General features: G+C 38.3%; 1 protein-coding gene across 1 annotated transcript; it reads right to left on the bottom strand.

The window, feature by feature from the left end:
• Positions 1-6,338: 6,338 nt before the first annotated feature.
• Positions 6,339-18,231, bottom strand: LOC128233447 (zinc metalloproteinase/disintegrin-like). The gene is made up of 13 exons (XM_052947126.1): positions 18,138-18,231; positions 16,658-16,744; positions 15,986-16,097; positions 15,415-15,559; positions 14,979-15,057; positions 14,406-14,492; positions 14,155-14,297; positions 13,081-13,106; positions 11,910-12,018; positions 9,836-9,988; positions 9,367-9,517; positions 8,734-8,859; positions 6,339-6,846 (listed from the first exon to the last, which is right to left on the bottom strand). The coding sequence occupies exons 1-13, from the start codon at positions 18,201-18,203 to the stop codon at positions 6,613-6,615; spliced, it is 1,518 nt and encodes a 505-aa protein (XP_052803086.1). The 5' UTR covers positions 18,204-18,231; the 3' UTR covers positions 6,339-6,612.
• Between the last annotated feature and the right edge of the window lie 1,619 nt (positions 18,232-19,850).

Raw genomic sequence — 19,850 nt, 5'->3', positions numbered from 1 at the left:
GGTCTCAAACATAAGGCCACTTGACAACCTCGCCCTAAATAAGGTCTCAAACATAAGGCCACTTGACAACCTCGCCCTAAATAAGGTCTCAAACATAAGGCCACTTGACAACCTCGCCCTAAATAAGGTCTCAAACATAAGGCCACTTGACTACCTCACCCTAAATAAGGTCTCAAACATAAGGCCACTTGACAACCTCACCCTAAATAAGGTCTCAAACATATGGCCACTTGACAACCTCACCCTAAATAAGGTCTCAAACATAAGGCCACTTGACAACCTCACCCTAAATAAGGTCTCAAACATAAGGCCACTTGACAACCTCACCCTAAATAAGGTCTCAAACATAAGGCCACTTGACTACCTCACCCTAAATAAGGTCTCAAACATAAGGCCACTTGACAACCTCACCCTAAATAAGGTCTCAAACATAAGGCCACTTGACAACCTCACCCTAAATAAGGTCTCAAACATAAGGCCACTTGACTACCTCACCCTAAATAAGGTCTCAAACATAAGGCCACTTGACTACCTCGCCCTAAATAAGGTCTCAAACATAAGGCCACTTGACAAACTCACCCTAAAAGGTCTCAAACATAAGGCCACTTGACTACCTCGCCCTAAATAAGGTCTCAAACATAAGGCCACTTGACAACCTCGCCCTAAATAAGGTCTCAAACATAAGGCCACTTGACAACCTCGCCCTAAATAAGGTCTCAAACATAAGGCCACTTGACAACCTCGCCCTAAATAAGGTCTCAAACATAAGGCCACTTGACAACCTCGCCCTAAATAAGGTCTCAAACATAAGGCCACTTGACAACCTCGCCCTAAATAAGGTCTCAAACATAAGGCCACTTGACTACCTCCCTAAATAAGGTCTCAAACATAAGGCCACTTGACAACCTCACCCTTAATAAGGTCTCAAACATATGGCCACTTGACAACCTCACCCTAAATAAGGTCTCAAACATAAGGCCACTTGACAACCTCACCCTAAATAAGGTCTCAAACATAAGGCCACTTGACAACCTCACCCTAAATAAGGTCTCAAACATAAGGCCACTTGACTACCTCGCCCTAAATAAGGTCTCAAACATAAGGCCACTTGACTACCTCGCCCTAAATAAGGTCTCAAACATAAGGCCACTTGACAAACTCACCCTAAAAGGTCTCAAACATAAGGCCACTTGACTACCTCGCCCTAAATAAGGTCTCAAACATAAGGCCACTTGACAACCTCACCCTAAATAAGGTCCCAAACATATGGCCACTTGACAACCTCACCCTAAATAAGGTCTCAAACATATGGCCACTTGACAACCTCACCCTAAATAAGCTCTCAAACATAAGGCCACTTGACAACCTCACCCTAAATAAGGTCTCAAACATAAGGCCACTTGACAACCTCGCCCTAAATAAGGTCTCAAACATAAGGCCACTTGACTACCTCACCCTAAATAAGGTCTCAAACATATGGCCACTTGACAACCTCACCCTAAATAAGGTCTCAAACATATGGCCACTTGACAACCTCACCCTAAATAAGGTCTCAAACATATGGCCACTTGACAACCTCACCCTAAATAAGGTCTCAAACATAAGGCCACTTGACAACCTCACCCTAAATAAGGTCTCAAACATAAGGCCACTTGACTACCTCACCCTAAATAAGGTCTCAAACATAAGGCCACTTGACTACCTCACCCTAAATAAGGTCTCAAACATAAGGCCACTTGACAACCTCACCCTAAATAAGGTCTCAAACATAAGGCCACTTGACTACCTCACCCTAAATAAGGTCTCAAACATAAGGCCACTTGACTACCTCACCCTAAATAAGGTCTCAAACATAAGGCCACTTGACTACCTCACCCTAAATAAGGTCTCAAACATAAGGCCACTTGACTACCTCACCCTAAATAAGGTCTCAAACATAAGGCCACTTGACTACCTCACCCTAAATAAGGTCTCAAACATAAGGCCACTTGACAACCTCACCCTAAATAAGGTCTCAAACATAAGGCCACTTGACAAACTCACCCTAAATAAGGTCTCAAACATAAGGCCACTTGACAAACTCACCCTAAATAAGGTCTCAAACATAAGGCCACTTGACTACCTCACCCTAAATAAGCTCTCAAACATAAGGCCACTTGACTACCTCACCCTAAATAAGCTCTCAAACATAAGGCCACTTGACAACCTCACACTAAATAAGGTCTCAAACATTAGGCCACTTGACAACCTCACCCTAAATAAGGTCTCAAACATAAGGCCACTTGACAACCTCACCCTAAATAAGGTCTCAAACATAAGGCCACTTGACAACCTCACCCTAAATAAGGTCTCAAACATAAGGCCACTTGACAACCTCACCCTAAATAAGGTCTCAAACATAAGGCCACTTGACTACCTCACCCTAAATAAGGTCTCAAACATAAGGCCACTTGACAACCTCACCCTAAATAAGGTCTCAAACATAAGGCCACTTGACTACCTCACCTTAAATAAGGTCTCAAACATAAGGCCACTTGACTACCTCGCCCTAAATAAGGTCTCAAACATAAGGCCACTTGACTACCTCGCCCTAAATAAGGTCTCAAACATAAGGCCACTTGACTACCTCACCCTAAATAAGGTCTCAAACATAAGGCTACTTGACAACCTCACCCTAAATAAGGTCTCAAACATAAGGCCACTTGACGACCTCACCTTAAATAAGGTCTCAAACATAAGGCCACTTGACGACCTCACCCTAAATAAGGTCTCAAACATAAGGCCACTTGACTACCTCACCCTAAATAAGGTCTCAAACATAAGGCCACTTGACTACCTCACCCTAAATAAGGTCTCAAACATAAGGCCACTTGACTACCTCACCCAACATTAGGTCTCAAACATAACTACTGTTAACAACCACACCCTGTATCTTTTAGTAGGCAGGATTAGGTATGAATGTATCTGTTAAAAAGCATAGAGATATGACTGTATAAGTATGTAGGCGGAAAGAGATATATCTTTATCTGTATGTACGCGGAAAGAGATATGACTGTATCAATATGTAGGCAGAAAGTGATATGACTGTGTATGTATGTAGGTGGAAAGAGATATAACTGTATCAATATGTAGGCAGAAAGTGATATGACTGTGTATGTATGTAGGTGGAAAGAGATATAACTGTATCAATATGTAGGCGGAAAGTGATATGACTTTATTTGTATGTAGGCGGAAAGAGATATGACTCTTAATGTATGTAGGCAGAAGGATATGACCGTATCTGATTGTAGGTTGGAAAAGATATGATTGTATATGTACGTAGGTGGAAAGAGATATGACTGTTTCTGAATGTAGGTGGAAAGAGATATGACTGTATTTGAATGTAAGCGTGAAGAGATATCACTGTTTCTGTATGTAGGTGGAAATAGATATGACTGTATCTGTATATAGGCAGGAATAGATATGACTAGCTGTATGAAGGCGGAAAGAAATATGTTTGTATCAGTACATAGGCGGGAAGAGATTTGACTTTAAATGAATGTAGGCAGAAAGAGATATGACTGTATCTGTAAGTGGGCGGAAAAAGATTAGATTGTATTTGTATATAGGCGGAAAGAGATATGACTGTGTCTGTATATAGGCGGAAAGAGATATGACTGTGTCTGTATAAAGGCGGAAAGAGATATGACTGTATCTGTATATAGGCAGAAAGAGATATGACTGTGTCTGTATATAGGCGGAATGAGATATGACTGTGTCTGTATATAGGCAGAAAGAGATATGACTGTGTCTGTATATAGGCGGAAAGAGATATGACTGTGTCTGTAAATAGGCGGAAAGAGATATGACTGTGTCTGTATATAGGCGGAAAGAGATATGACTGTGTCTGTATATAGGCGGAAAGAGATATGACTGTGTCTGTATATAGGCGGAAAGAGATATGACTGTGTCTGTATGTAGGCGGAAAGAGATATGACTGTGTCTGTATATAGGCGGAAAGAGATATGACTGTGTCTGTATATAGGCGGAAAGAGATATGACTGTGTCTGTATATAGGCAGAAAGAGATATGACTGTGTCTGTATTTAGGCGGAAAGAGATATGACTTATCTGAATGTAGGCGGGAAGAGATCTGACTGTATCTGTATGTAGGCGGAAAGAGATATGACTGTATCTGTATGAAGCTGGAATGAGATATGACTGTATCTGTATGAAAACGGGAAAAGAAATGACTGTAAATGTATGTAGGGGGAAGTGTTATGACTGTATCTAATGTAGGCGGGAAGAGATATGAATGAATGTGGAAAGAGATATGACTGTATTTGAATGTAGGCTGGAAGAGATTTGACTGTATCTGTTTGTATGCGGAAAAAGATATGACTGTATCTGAATGTAGGCAGGAAAAGATATGACTGTTAATGTATGTAGGTGGAAGAGATATGACTGTATCTGAATGAAGGCAGGACGAAATATGACTGTATCTGAATGTAGGCAGGAAGAGATATGACTGTATCTGAATGTAGACAGGAAGAGATATGACTGTAATTGTATGTTGGCGCAAAGACAAGTCTGCAAATGTCTGTAGGCAGTAAGAGATATGACTGTATCTGGATGTTGGCGGGAAGAGATATGACTGTAAATGTATGTAGGCGGAAAGATTTATGACTGTATCTGAATGTAGGTAGAAGAGATATGACTGTATCTGAATGTAGGGGGGAAGAGATAAGACTGTTTTTGTATGTAGGCGGAAAGAGATACGACTGTAGATGTATGTAGGCGGAAAGGGTTATGACTGTATCTGTATGTAGGCGGAAAGAGATATGACTGTAAATGTATGTAGGCGGAAAGGGTTATGACTGTAAATGTACGTAGGCGGAAAGGGTTATGACTGTAAATGTACGTAGGCGGAAAGGGTTATGACTGTAAATGTACGTAGGCGGAAAGGGTTATGACTGTTTCTGTATGTAGGCGGAAAGGGTTATGACTGTAAATGTATGTAGGCGGAAAGGGTTATGACTGTATCTGTATGTAGGCGGAAAGGGTTATGACTGTAAATGTACTTAGGCGGAAAGGGTTATGACTGTAAATGTACGTAGGCGGAAAGGGTTATGACTGTATCTGTATGTAGGTGGAAAGGGTTATGACTGTAAATGTATGTAGGCGGAAAGGGTTATGACTGTATCTGTATGTAGGCGGAAAGGGTTATGACTGTATATGTATGTAGGCGGAAAGAGATATGACTGTAAATGTATGTAGGCGGAAAGAGATATGACTGTATCTGTATGTAGGCGGAAAGAGATATGACTGTATCTGTATGTAGGCGGAAAGAGATATGACTGTATCTGTATGTAGGCGGAAAGAGATATGACTGTATCTGTATGTAGGCGGAAAGGGTTATGACTGTATCTGTATGTAGGCGGAAAGAGATATCACTGAATTTGTATGTAGGCGGAAAGAGATATCACTGAATTTGTATGTAGGCGGAAAGAGATATCACTGAATTTGTATGTAGGCGGAAAGAGATATCACTGTATTTGTATGTAGGCGGAAAGAGATATCACTGAATTTGTATGTAGGCGGAAAAAGATATGACTGTAAATGTATGTAGGTGGAAAGGGATATCACTGTATTTGTATGTAGGTGGAAAGTGATGTGACTGTATCTGTATGTAGGCGGAAAGAGATATCACTGTAAATGTATGTAGGCGGGAAGAGATATGACTGTATCTGTATGTAGGCGGAAAGTGATAGGACTGTAAATGTATGTAGGCGGAAAGTGATAGGACTGTAAATGTATGTAGGCGGAAAGTGATAGGACTGTAAATGTATGTAGGCGGAAAGTGATAGGACTGTAAATGTATGTAGGCGGAAAGTGATAGGACTGTAAATGTATGTAGGCGGGAAGAGGTATTACTGTGTCTGTATGTAGGTGGAAATATATTTAAATGTATATGTATGCAGGCGGGAAGAGGTATGACTTTAATGTATGTAGGTGAAATTGATATGACTGTATCTGGGCTTTCTTTCATACTACCATCTTTTTTTAATTCATACGCGGTTACGACAAATTAACAATATGTGTTCGGCCGTGGGTTTTCACTTTACCTTTAATACACTTTATAGTAATAGGTCGAATCTTCCTACAAGTGCAAAGCATTAAACGGTACGCATGAGTTGGATAATGATAACGACCGGAACAATCTCTCGTGTTTGATCATGAGTTCCGAAAAAGGGAGAAGACGTAAGTCAGTTAATAGTATATCATTTATTGAATGGATTTCATATAAAAACAAAACCACAATGTTTTGATGAATACATTGTGGATAGTTATTTGATTTAATTGATAACTGGTGGCCATATATAAGACGTAAGGAATGCCATGTAGAAAATCACTAAATCAAATTCAATTAACGGTTATAAATGTTATGGTAAAGCATTTGCCAACATAGATGGAACTGGAATGTCACAGACTTTCGGAAAAATAATAATAAAAGTATATTTATGCTAAAAAAACTATAACAAGCATAGAGTTTGAGAATATTTTGTCTAAGGACTGAATCAACCAGCTACTAACTACGAACTTCATCCCATAATGCCCGTCATCATCAGCCTCATTATTTAGGACGGGGCCCGCGGTTATTGCAACAGTAGCAGTTTTCGCCATACCGGCGGCGGCCCCAACGACAACATTTCTTCTTTTTCTTTGGCCACATGCCGCAGCAGCCGCAGGGTGCTGGGGCTGTCGTCGTCGGTGCAGGCGTCGTTGTTGTTGTCATTGTTGGTGTTGTAGGGGTTTCTCCGCTTGGACATATGTTGAACTTGGAGACACATCGGCCTTTGTAGCACATCTGATTAAGAGAAGTGGAAACATTATCACCGCAGACGAATGCAAGATGTAGAGAATAAATGAATAGATCTTTGGAACATGCTATCCAAAGGATTACACCCTTTCCAGAATAACCTACAATAGATATGTATTTCAGATGTTGAACAATGGGTAGATTGAAGAAGAGCTTTATCATTCATTTGACAAATGACAATCATTCTACTATATTTGCTGTGTAGTTGTGCCTTTGAGTTGTCGGCTATATTCAACCACATAATCATTTTGATTTTAATTTCATTTCTCCTGAACCTTATCAAGATACGAAGGTAAATCGTTCATTTCAAAACAGTATTTAAAGTGACTCGCTCACGTTTTTGGACCAAAAATTAGTTTTCCCGGTTATGCATCTGAAAACACTTATTTTATCATTATTTTACACTATAATACCAAAATTGCAGAAATTACAGTTATAGCATCAAAATGTATTTTGGTTTTAGTTAGGTTCGAACCCACGCCGGTAAAGGCAAGAAAAAATAAAGGAAAGAGCCGGTTAGCCCACACGGCCACCGGGACTTTCACGAAAGTAATGGATACGTTGACCTGCTAACGATACATTGATAGCATCAGACAATCACAACAGCCGTTATTAAGTTTCAATCGCGTTTTAAACGCTTATGAAAATTTTCGTAATTTAAAAAAGTGCATTTTACGAACCATGAGCGAGTCACTTTAATTAAGCTATCGAAGGGTCTACGTAATAGATACAGTACAAGTGTATTCTGACAGACGTAAGAAACCGTTTCGCTAGGACGAACACCAATTTTATCCTCGTCGTCGCCGGTTTCTTACAACTGTAATGCACCAGTCAATTGTAACCACGCCCCCCCCCCCAAGGTCCGGGGAATAGCGGGGACTTTGACTTTCGGTCCTGCCAACCCCGGGTAAAATCTCCGTCCTGCGGGGACGAACTGATGGTAAAATCTCCGCCAAATGTCCCCGCACCCCAGGGACCCTAGGTAAGGCCCATTCCCCGCTATATTTTGCGCGAAGACAAAACCACCGCATTCACCCGGCACTGCGGGGACACTTGAAAGGTAAAAACACGGCCCATTTCCCCATCTATCCCCGATATACCCCCGGACCTGGGGGGAGGCGTGGTTACAATTGACTGGTGCGTAAGAGGACACTTTAAATAAATAAATACAGCTTCATAAATACAATGTAGAAATATTATTCCGAAAGATAAAGTTGAGATTATTATCATGGCCTTTCTAAATACAATGTATCGGCAAGTGGGGTTACTCGAAATTCTCGTGCACGGTCCGCTTACAACCGTAAGAAGACATCTTTTCAATAGCTTTGCGGGGGGTGTAGTCGTATCATTAGCGAAATTATAATTTAATCGCTGGCGGTCCAAATTTACGAGGTCTACCCCGAAGGTTGCCGTAGATGGCCGAGTTGTTACGATAGACTTTGACTACATAAACATTGTTTGTGTGTATTCAGGTTTACTGTGTTCTTGTCTATGAAACCATTATGTTAAACTTTAAAGCACTACACACATGAGATCAATTCGGAACTCCTCGGCCATTTTTTTTCGAAAACAACCTCGGGTGTATGCCGGTACATCAGTTAAAGTAGTTCGTATTTTTTTAATTATTAGTGTTTTAGAGTTGCATTTATTGATCTAAGTTTAATTCCATTGCCAGTGAAGTGTATTATTGCAAACATAATTAAGATTCCCAAGAGTTAAGTCAATAAAGTTTAACTGCTAAATAAGATTACTACGCGATCTACAGCGGACTTACACGTACCACATTTTGAGTATGTAAACCGTCCAAATACATCCGAGGTTGTTTTTGAAAAAAATGGCCGAGAAGTTCCGAATGACATGAGTTCACGTACTTACCGTTCCTGAGCCACAAGGAGTCCCGTTCCAGACGTAGGTTGACAGTGAGGTAGAGCACGAGCCCCCCGGGCTGGTTCGGCACGACACCTGCCCGCTGCTATAGCAACCCGCGTCCCCGCTCACAGACTGCAAACAATAAGAAGAGAATACTCGAAAAGATATTACGATCATCTGTAGATAGTTAAAAAATGACGACATGACCCTTGATCAAACCCATGCAATATACAGTCGAACCCCGTTGGTTCGAGCTCGCTTGGCTCGAACTCCTCGTTGGCTCGAATTGTATTTAAAGGACCGTTGTCTTTACACTGAGGTTAAACAATCCCGCTTGGCTCGAACTTTCCGAGGCTCGAGGTATTTTCGCCGGTTCCTGGGAGTTCGAGACAAAGGGTTCGACTGTAGCTGCATATTTCCAATGAACTGCAACAGTTCATAAAGCCAAGTGTAACTTTATAACGTGTGATCTGGAACTTTCTTTCAAGTAGGTGCTTACTTTGATTAAGAAATTAATGGCGCGTTGAAACATCTCAGAATATAAATCAACACTGTAAATGTGTGCTTATTTATTTTATCTAACGAGCATAAACGGTTTACACGTATTTGATGCTTATTGGTAACAGGTTATTACAGTACCAGGCTGCAGGCTGTGCTGTCGGGGTTTCTTGTGCGCCGCTTACACTGGAGGTCAAGGCTAGAGTCCCGCTGACCAAGGAGGCCGCTGCAGAACGCCGCCTCAAACTGCTCGTCCGTCAATCCACCGGTGTTCACTGAGCAGCTTGGATATCTACAGGAAGGTATGAATAATATTTTAGGAACTCTAAATATTTTTAAAAAAAAGTATTTAAAAGATTCTTTTAAAGAGGAAAGGTGGTGTTTATTTATTTTATACTCATTAAATATAGGTGTTTATTGAGCCAGTATGAACCCTTATCGACTGTTATATTGACACACTTTAAATAGATCATAAATGAAGGAGAAAGAAAACAAACAAAAAAATGACTGTATAAAACGTTAAAATCATACATCATCATAATTATTTTATAACGCTAAAATTGTTGGCGAATTTGGGAAATAAAACCTCCACAAACAGTGGCGTCCTTACCGGTCGAGGTGGGCTGTGAAGTAGTTGGCACTACATGTTGAGAACTTGTAGAAGTTGTCTACTGAGGAGCCGGACGGAGTGCCCAAGTACGGCGACATAACGTTCACGTAACTGGGACAGTTGTTACTACTCGAGTCGTGTGACGAACCAAGCCTAAACAGTGTAAATAGAAATAATTTCTTTGTATTTATTCACTTTACTGTGAATCTCTTTCTTTGTTCCGTTTCTAAGCCAACATATACAGTCGAAGCCCGTTGGCCCGAACTCCCAGGGATCGGCGAAAATACCACGAGCCTCGGAGAATTCGAGCCAAGCGGGATTATTTAGCTTCAGTATAAAGAACACGGTCCTTTAAATCTAATTCGAGCCAACGAGGAGTTCGAGCCAACGGGGTTCGACTGTACTTATAATATTAATTCTACGCCAAGCTCGTACAACCGAGTGTATAAATACGTCAGTGGCAGTCAAATGACATCGTCGGCAACCACGGTACTTTCTTCCGTTACACTTCATACATACCGTGGAAAATTTGACTGACAAAATCTCGTTCTAATGAATATGCATGAGGAAGGAGAGACAACTCTACTTCCAATGAATTCGCATGTTACACTAAAATATTTCAATAACTTACATGGCCGCAGCCTCCGTGGCCGTGTGGTCTTGACTACTGCCAAATGTTATTGTACAGAGAAGGCGGACCCGATTCAACTCCGGCAGTCGGTAGAATATTTTTCAACCGTAAACCATCTGATACTTTTCGGAACCAATGAAACTGCCTCATTAATTATTCATTATTACGAGATATCCCTAGCCAAGTTGCCCACGGTACACAACGAAGCATAGCGTAGTGTGTATAGGGGTAATCCGATCAGAGGCGTACCTAGAGACATTTAGCATGAAATTTTGACGGTGCAATTTCATGACTTTTTGTGCTTTAAAAACGCTATTATTTTACACAAATCACATGTACAATTCAAAACAAAGATGAAACATTTCGGCCTTTTTTCAACCATTAGTTCTTGTACTGAACTGTAACATTATTTTACATGTTACTATTATGGGTAACATAAGACTTAAGGGTTGGGTTTTTACATCAAATTCCGCGAGTTAAACGTTTGCTATTTTTTGAGTTATTCTTTCAGTAGTACGCGCTTGAGTATTTGAGTAACGCTAGGTACGCCGCTGCCGACGATTGTCAAATGCATAGCACTTGATTAAGTTCTCTACTGTTTATTGTTCGGCCAGATTGCATTATCTTTTTTTTTCTTCATGTATTTGAATGGAATACACCAACGAGTTGTGTTAAATTGGCTGCAGTATTTTTAAACATTTAAGCTGGGTTGAGACGCTGTTAACAATACATGTACTTTGGTCCCGTTTTTTGCTTAACTTAAAGATAGTAAATTGGCTGCTGTATATTATCATAAACGGCAAATCCTGATTATCCGAATCCAAAAAAATTATTTGTGTAGAGCTCTGGCAGATACTACGCATATTTACGAATGTTAAGTCTTGGTAGATCTAGCTACGCAAATTTACGAATGTGGAGCCCTATCAGATCGTGCTACGCATATGTATGAATGCGGAGCCTTAGCAGATCTAGATCTAGCAACGCATATTTACAAATGCGAAGCCGTGGCAGACATAGCTGCGCATATTTACGAATGCGGAGCCTTGGCAGATCTAGGTACGCATATTTACGAATGCGGAGCCCTGGCAGATCTAGCTACGCATATCTACAAACGCGGAGCCCTGGCAGATCTAGGTACGCATATTTACGAATGTTGAGCCCTGGCAGATCTAGCTACGCATATTTACGAATGCGGAGCCTTGGCAGATCTAGCTACGCATATTTACGAATGCGGAGCCTTGGCAGATCTAGCTACGCATATTTACAAATGTTGAGCCCAAGTAGATCTAGCTACGCATATTTACAAATGCGGAGCCTTGGCAGATCTAGCTACGCATATTTACAAATGTTGAGCCTTAATAGATCTAGCTACGCATATTTACGAAATTTGAGCCTTTGCAAACCAGCTATGCATATTTAAAAATGAGAGGGAACGTGACTTACGCATGTCCTAGCTCGTGGGCTGCGACAGGGGCGACGTTGTATGACGCAAACTCGTTGATGGAGTAACGAAAAGTCGTGGGTCTGCACACAGTGGACAAATATGCGTAACCTGCTCAACCGACACAAAGGTTGTAGTTTAATTTATTGGGTTAAGTGGCAGTGGGGACACCTCCTTATTTAGTATGTTTAGACTTATGAAGCACAAAAGAATGATTCGTTAGTTTATTCTTTCTATGTAAGGATTTGATATTTATAGGAGCGAACAATGAAGTTTTACAGATTTGCAAAAAATATTTTGGCTTTTTTAACGGGTAGATTTGTGACATCGTAACTATAAGTTGAAAGGCTAGTACAAGAAATATTTGTAAAATAATAGTATTTATTTTTCTATCATTAAAATAAAAAAATTTGAACATAATTATGTAATTAGCGTTATACTGACCGTTTTGACAACTTCTTTTTTATTCTTATTTCTTATTTTATGTCTTAGAATCAGTTATTTTTTTGCGTTAATGTCTGAAAACCAGTGATATAAGACTGCTGACGAAAGATTAGATCGCAGGGTTCCATATTTACTGTTTTATATGCCAAAAACACTCATTTTTCTTAAAGCGTAAGTAACTCTTTTAGCCATAAAAACATACATTTTTAACGTAAATATGAAAAATGCGATCTGATCTTTTGTCAACAGTCTCATATCAATGATTTCAAGAGATTTAAGCAAAAATGTGTTCATTCCAAGACAAAAATAAATATAAAAAAGTTGTCAAAACGGTCTGTGAGAGTGCAGCTTTAATGTGTGGATTTTGGGTTTGCGGTGAGCCAAATTTGTCTCATCTGAACGCGTTTTATGCGCAGAACAAGGTGTTAACCTAAACTAATATGAAAAACAAGCCTTTTCCTCCTTAAACTATTGCCAAAAAATCAACGTTAATATATAAATCAAATATACAAGCTGTATAATACCTTATGTAAATAGTACTAAATACGTATACTGATTGTTTTATTTACTTTTCTTGTATAAAATGGAGTCACCAAGCATCAACATTTTATAGTATTTGTTGTCGAGCAATCAACGCTTGCCAGCTTACATCTCTGTGAGTGTGTTTTTAAGCTTCAATTTTACACATAAAGAGTGGAATTATTCAAAATATGTACTATTTTTACTCACCTAGCAATCCGCCGGCCAAGTTAAACCTGAAATAGATTAAAGGTTAGCTTTGAAATATTTAATTGTCTTTTTTAGACCACAAAAATTCAACTGAGTCCACGTGTAGTTGAAAATCATATGTACCCGATTTCAATGAAAATCAATTCATGAAACATACCTGGAACAAAGTTTGATTAACAAAATAAGTTCGTGGGTAGTTAAAAGTAAGTGTGTGTAATTGTTTGCATATATTAACAGTTAACACACTTATAAAATATTGATATGAAAGAGAAAACTCCTATAAACTGGAAAACTCCTGGCAGTTCTGGGTTTGATCTCATTGCAATAAAATTGCATAATGATTATAAAAATAAGGTTCTACAGGGGAGGTAACTCAGATATACGGCATATAATAAATTCAATGCGATACTCTCCCTTCTGTACTGTTCTACCAGTGAAATTAGCTTAATGATGAGAAGGAATCGTCGCTCGAGCCGTTCAGCACTATCAATAATTTCAATTTACAAGTGCACGGTGTCTTTAGCGCTCGAAATAGCGAATGTACGACTAACGTATCTATACAACAAGTGCAATCCTGTATTTATTGGAAGCATAAGTTTGGTTACATGTATTCAACAGGCCTTTTTCTTCCAATTTTGGGCATAGATATTTTAGCAAAAAAAATCATCGCTTTACCTAAAAATGGACTAGCATTTTCTGTCTTCTGCAATTTTTTTTAAATATCAGTTTCTTCTCCCATCCCTTTTAGCCACCTGAAATGGCTGAAATACCAATCATTTGGTAGTAAATATCTATTGCAATAATATTGCATACTGATCTCTGTATGTGATGAAAAACTTAACATCATATACTTCATTAGGATGTTGAATAAACTATCATAGGTAAAAAGAATTTCATAAAGAATATTTTGGGGGTTTACTTTGAATGGGATTTTTTTCTCCACAGTGGGAAAAAATATCATATATTTTGCTAGGGGAATGGGTCCGATGGTCGGACCCATGGATACTATAGGAAAAGGCCTATTTAAAAAAATATTAAAATATCTTTTAGTTGGTAAAGTTGAACGTTGAGTACCCGGTGATGGCCATGGCGTGGTCGAAATCCTCGCTCGTGAAGCCACTGTTCACGTAGCTGTACAGCGCATTATCAAAACCACCTTCCGTGTCAATGACATCGCCAGTCACGTAGTCACCAGACCAGGCAAAGTTTGTGCCAGCCTGCAAACAAGTATACGAATTTTAAAGTCAATTGAACCTTTATCATCATCATCATCATCATCATCGTCATCATCACCATCATCATCATCATCACTCACTGTAACTCACCTGTGGGTAAACGACGTCGGAAGGGAACACGTACAGATCCAAGTTGCCGCCGGATGCTTCCTTCACGGAGCTGTAGAAAACGTTCATCTGAAATAAGTGGAGGAGGGAAAGGATGTCAACGTCAAACACTTGCTCTTTAGAACAATATATAATTAACAAAATATAAACAACTCATTTACTCAAAAGGACATAAAGTTCGTATAAATTTAATTTCAAAACGTGAAACTTTTCTGTCCACAGCGTAAATGATATTCCAAATGAAAATCTGGACTTGATATGAAAATTTCATATGATGTCATCCCGGACAGATCGCACTAAATCTTTTAACACTCACCGATCATTAAATATTTTTGCGTCTTCAGCTATAAAATACACGGTTAAAATCAGTAATTATTATAATGTTTCCATAAATGCATTATTTACGAGTAGTAAGTAGTTAAAGGTTTATCACTCAAAAATTATATTTGTTATACATGTGTTTGTATTGACTTTGAATAAGAGTGTCATTTTAAACCTAAAATGATAATCAGAGGTTAAGATATTCAAGGTAAAAGTTCCGTTACGTTAACGTACCTCGTTAGCGAGTAGCGTGACGTACAACACTGCCTCGTTCTGAGCCGCGTCGTTGTCACCAAGGTTACGGTCGTAAAACCTTCAATGTATGATTATTCAGTTCAATAATCGATAACCAAATACTGCATCAACGGACGTTTCAAATACTCCGTACCTCTACCAGTTTTAACACCGACTTTGTAAATAGTGGTAATGGATATTTTAAATTTACCAATTTTGAACAAAAATTGGCTGTGCCATCAGTTATGTCTAAGCTGGTCCAAACTTGAATAGGTAACGGTAAATACTCGATTCACTTATATGCATGCATCGATTCATTTTAAGATTGGAACAGTTGCGCACACGAGTCTGTATACATTGGACCAAGAATTCCACAAATAAATCAGAAGAAGAAAAAAAAGCATGTCCGTAGATGAGACATTTTCAATGTTCTTACTGTTGCATGAATGGGGCGTCCACGATAAATGCGACCTTTACCACCTTGAAGCCGGCATCCGGAAGTATTGACCGCCTCTTCCGGTTTGCGCCAAACTGGGTGTTGAAAACGTTGCCACTTCCGCCCTCACGACGTACTCCGTCTTCTGTAGTGAATAACACATTTCTATTTTCGCCGTATTTATCTATAATTATGTATTTCCCTCGTTTCCTCAACACTATTTAGTTACAGCTATTCAGCTTGCTTTTTGTACCCCCGGCGCATTGCGGCCTACAGCCTACAACACATACGTATTATTATTATTATTATTATTATTATTATTATTATTATTATTATTATTATTATTATTATTATTATTATTATTATTATTTCTGTCATTATATTTTTTCAATTATTACTTTTATTCCCATATAAGATGTACTAAAAGTAATTCAATTGTTTTAACTTATCGAAAAGATGAATGAATATCGAAAGCTATGCTTTTCATGAAGTATACCTGTTTAATTTGTCGGCGCCTTTTTCATATGTAGGGTCGGGTAACCCGAACCAAATGTATATTTTTAGGCCTTACCCCCGGGAACTTCGTAGTACTTGAGTGTCCCGTTCTTGTGTGGGAAACAGAGGGCGGAGGCCGCTCCAACCCCTATGTAGCAATCCTCGTCATGGAAGGTCACCAGGGCGCTCTTAAAGGTCAAATTAGTTATACGTACATGAAATACTTCGAGTTGGAATTTATTAAACCACTTCATCGACCTTAACACTTTCATCCCAGTGGATAGTGTTTTAAGCTTCAACGATTAGTTCATTTAGTTAAGCGTTTAAGTCAAGCTAAAAATGGCATCATTCGGAACTCCTCGGCCATTTTTATCGAAAACAACCTCGGAAGTATTTGGACAGTTTACATACTCAAAAAGTGGTACGTTTAAATCCGCTGCAAGTAGATCGCGTAGTAATTTTATATGGCAGATAAACATTATGACTTAACTCTTTGTAATCATAATTATGTTTGCAATGATACACTTCACTGACAATCAATTTAAACTTCAACGAATACAACTCTAAAACACTACATTTAAATAATGATATAATGATTAATAATACATCCGAGGTTGTTTTCAATAGCCGAGGAGTTCCGAATGGAATGACATTGCATTTCCGTCTATTCTATAATCAATAAAGCATTCATCTATTTCATATTGTGAGTTTCCGATAATAAATGTTAAAACGGAATCAAAATACTTACCAAATCACAGGACACGTCTGCGTTATTTTGCTTCATTTGACATGCAAAAGAACCTCTTCCGTTCTTGTCGGTGTAGAAACCGACTTTCTAAAATAAATAAAGTAACCATAGTAAAGAGGACATCTTTGTAGGCTGTATACGTTCATATATTTCCTTTAATAGTGCGTTTTAAAACATAAGAGTAATGATGTCTATTTATGCAAGTACTTATTATGCGATAATATTGCGTTCCGCAATATTTCGGTTACTTTTTAAAACATTGGAAAGTAACTACCGTATCTTGGTTACCAAGAAGTTGTTGCTTAAAGCTACACTCTCACAGATTTAATGTTTTGACAACTTTTTATGTCTTGGAAAGAGCCAATTTATGCGAAAATGCATAAAAGCCAGTGCCATAAGACTGCTGACAAACAATTAGATCGCAGATTTTCATTTTAAGTTCAAAAACTAATGTTGTATGCATTTCTCTTAAGCCATTAGTAACGCTTTAAGCCATAAAACATTATTTTTTGAACGGAAATATGACAATCTGATATCTGTCAGCAGTGTTACTGGTTTGCAGATATCTACGCAAAAATTGGCTCATTCTAGGACAAAAGAAAAGTTGTCAAAACGGTAAATTTGTAAGAGCGCAGCCTTAACGGTGCAATATGTTGCGTATGAAAAACTCACAATGATTTTCACTTATACGCACGTTACTTATTGACCCCTGTCTCCAAACAATATGGTTCAAACCATTGACATCACGCGCAACTCGTGACTGTAGACATACAGTCAAACCTCGTTTGTTCGAACTCCAAGTGACCGGCGAAAATACCTCGAGTCTCGAAAAATTCGAGCCAAGCGGGAATGATTACCTTCAGGTTAAAAAAATTGGTCCTTTAGATTCAGTTTGAGCCAACAAGGAATTCGAGCAAAGCGAGTTCGAGCCAACGGGGTTCAATTGTACGTGTATTATTTTTATAACTCGGGTAAAAGATGCAGTGGCTAGTTTCCTTGATATGATCAATGCTCGTTTGAATAATCAATCAATATAAGTGTTGTTCCGATGATCGATTATAATCGAAAATTGATTGGTTGGGCCTGAAATCGGCGATAATCGATTTTATTTGGTCATAATCGATCATCGATTCAACCGGCGAGTTGGTTTTGCCTTTCGTCATTTTTTTTGCGTTCGGTTGAATTCCGCCATTTTTCTCCTTTGAGTTCATTTCTACATTCGGGAGTGTTCAGTTGTTATCGCTAATACATAGAAAAACACAACAACAAAACTAAATGACTTCAAACATACGCATGACATAAGCATAGTTAACAAAAACAAGTCATTGTACACGAATAAAACATTAATTGAGGTATCGTCAGAAACCGATTGTAATATCGATAATCGGTTACTTGGAGTGGAACCAATTATCGATAGTTAAACAGGAACCGATCTCCGACACTAATCAGGATATAACATTAAGTTGTTTTAGGGCGTTACCTCGTTGCGTTTCTGTTTCTTGAACCTCTGCCTACCATTATCTTCGGTGGCGGCTGGCAGGTCCATTCTAGGGTTAAGTACAAGGTCAAGGTCATACTTTCCCTGACCTTCGACCTCCATGCTGAAACTCAGCTCAGCCGGCAGACTATTTTCTTTTCGGAATCGATTTCTTTGAGCTGACTGGAAATTAACCTTACATCTCCTGCCTTAAATACATTTTTTATAACAACTTCAGTTAAATCTTTCAGAAACACGTTAAATAATCATATTTTTTCTTGCGTTTCTATTATATTTATCATCATTATTATTATTATTATTATTATTATTATTATTATTATTATTATTATCATCATTATTATTTATTATTATTATTATTATTATTATTATTATTATTAAAAGATGCGTCCAGTTCACAAAATAAGCAGAAACGAATGTTAGAAGGGAAGCATTTCGTATTTATTTCAGTATTAATAACATCACAACTCAATCCGAGTAAAGATTAAGCTCGGCACCAATTTTACAACATACCGTTTGGCATTTTCCCGTGCACCAGTTGTAGCGTTAGAACCGCCACGAGCGCCAGGCCGAAAACAGCCCTCATATTGATGACTGAAGAAAATAAACAACTCATAATATTATTATAAAGGATGCTATCAAGAAAGGGCAGATTCAAGCATGCGGCACTTATTATGATTAAAGGGACTCGCTTATGTTTTTGTACCAAATTATTTTTCATCCCACTTGCATTTGAAAACACTTATTTTTGTATTTCGTTTACTCTTTGAAAGCCAAATAGCAGAAAATATACAATTAAAGTATACACAATATGGTTTTAGGCAGGAGCAAGCCCAAAATGGTAGAGTAAAAAATAAATAAATAGGAAACCGATCTAATCCGCTTGGCAACAGAGACTCGTGCAATTGCTGGATATTTTAATTTTATCAAATACATTGCAAGATCACGTGATAACGTCAATCTAACACTCACGCTACATGTATGAATTTCGTACGCTAAGGTTTTTGAAATCGTGAACTTTGAAGACAAACTTTGTTAATATCAATATTTTTTGAAAGGTTGCAGCTGTCAGTATCGTAGTTTAAACATCCCTGATGAGTTGACACATATTATTTCGTATGGAAAGAAAATCCGTAAGAAGTGCATTTTACAAACCATGAGCATGTCCCTTTTACACAGAAATAAATTTATAGCGATAACATGATATTCAACTAATCGGTCCTTTGTGCACTCTTACTCCCACGTTAGATTTACCACAATTGATACAATTGTCTAAATATACCAACAATAATGAAAACATGTCAAAAACAATTGTTCTTATTAAGGATGTCGTTTTAAATTTGAAAGAAATGTGCAGAAACACAGTATTTCTACCTTAAGAGACGAAAGTAGACCACAGTAAATCATTTAGCACTCACCAAACATTTTAATATTTTTTTGCGTTTTCAGCTATTAATTACACAGTAACAATGTTGTTATCAGTAATAAATATTTTCCATAAATGCACTATTTAGTTCGTAGTTAAAGGTTTATCACTAAAAAGTTATGTCAGTTATACACGTGTATGTATTGATTTTGAAAAAGAGTGTCATATTTAATATCAATGTATATCACTTGTCTGATATTTTCTGTATGTTATGCAAGAACATTATTTGCTTTTTTAATATTAATTGACATATGTTCTACAGTGAGTATGGT

Source organism: Mya arenaria, chromosome 5 (genome assembly GCF_026914265.1).
Source record: "Mya arenaria isolate MELC-2E11 chromosome 5, ASM2691426v1".
Lineage (NCBI taxonomy): Eukaryota > Metazoa > Mollusca > Bivalvia > Myida > Myidae > Mya > Mya arenaria.
Note: the sequence above shows the minus strand (reverse complement) of the source record. Positions and strands in the feature narration are given on the sequence as shown.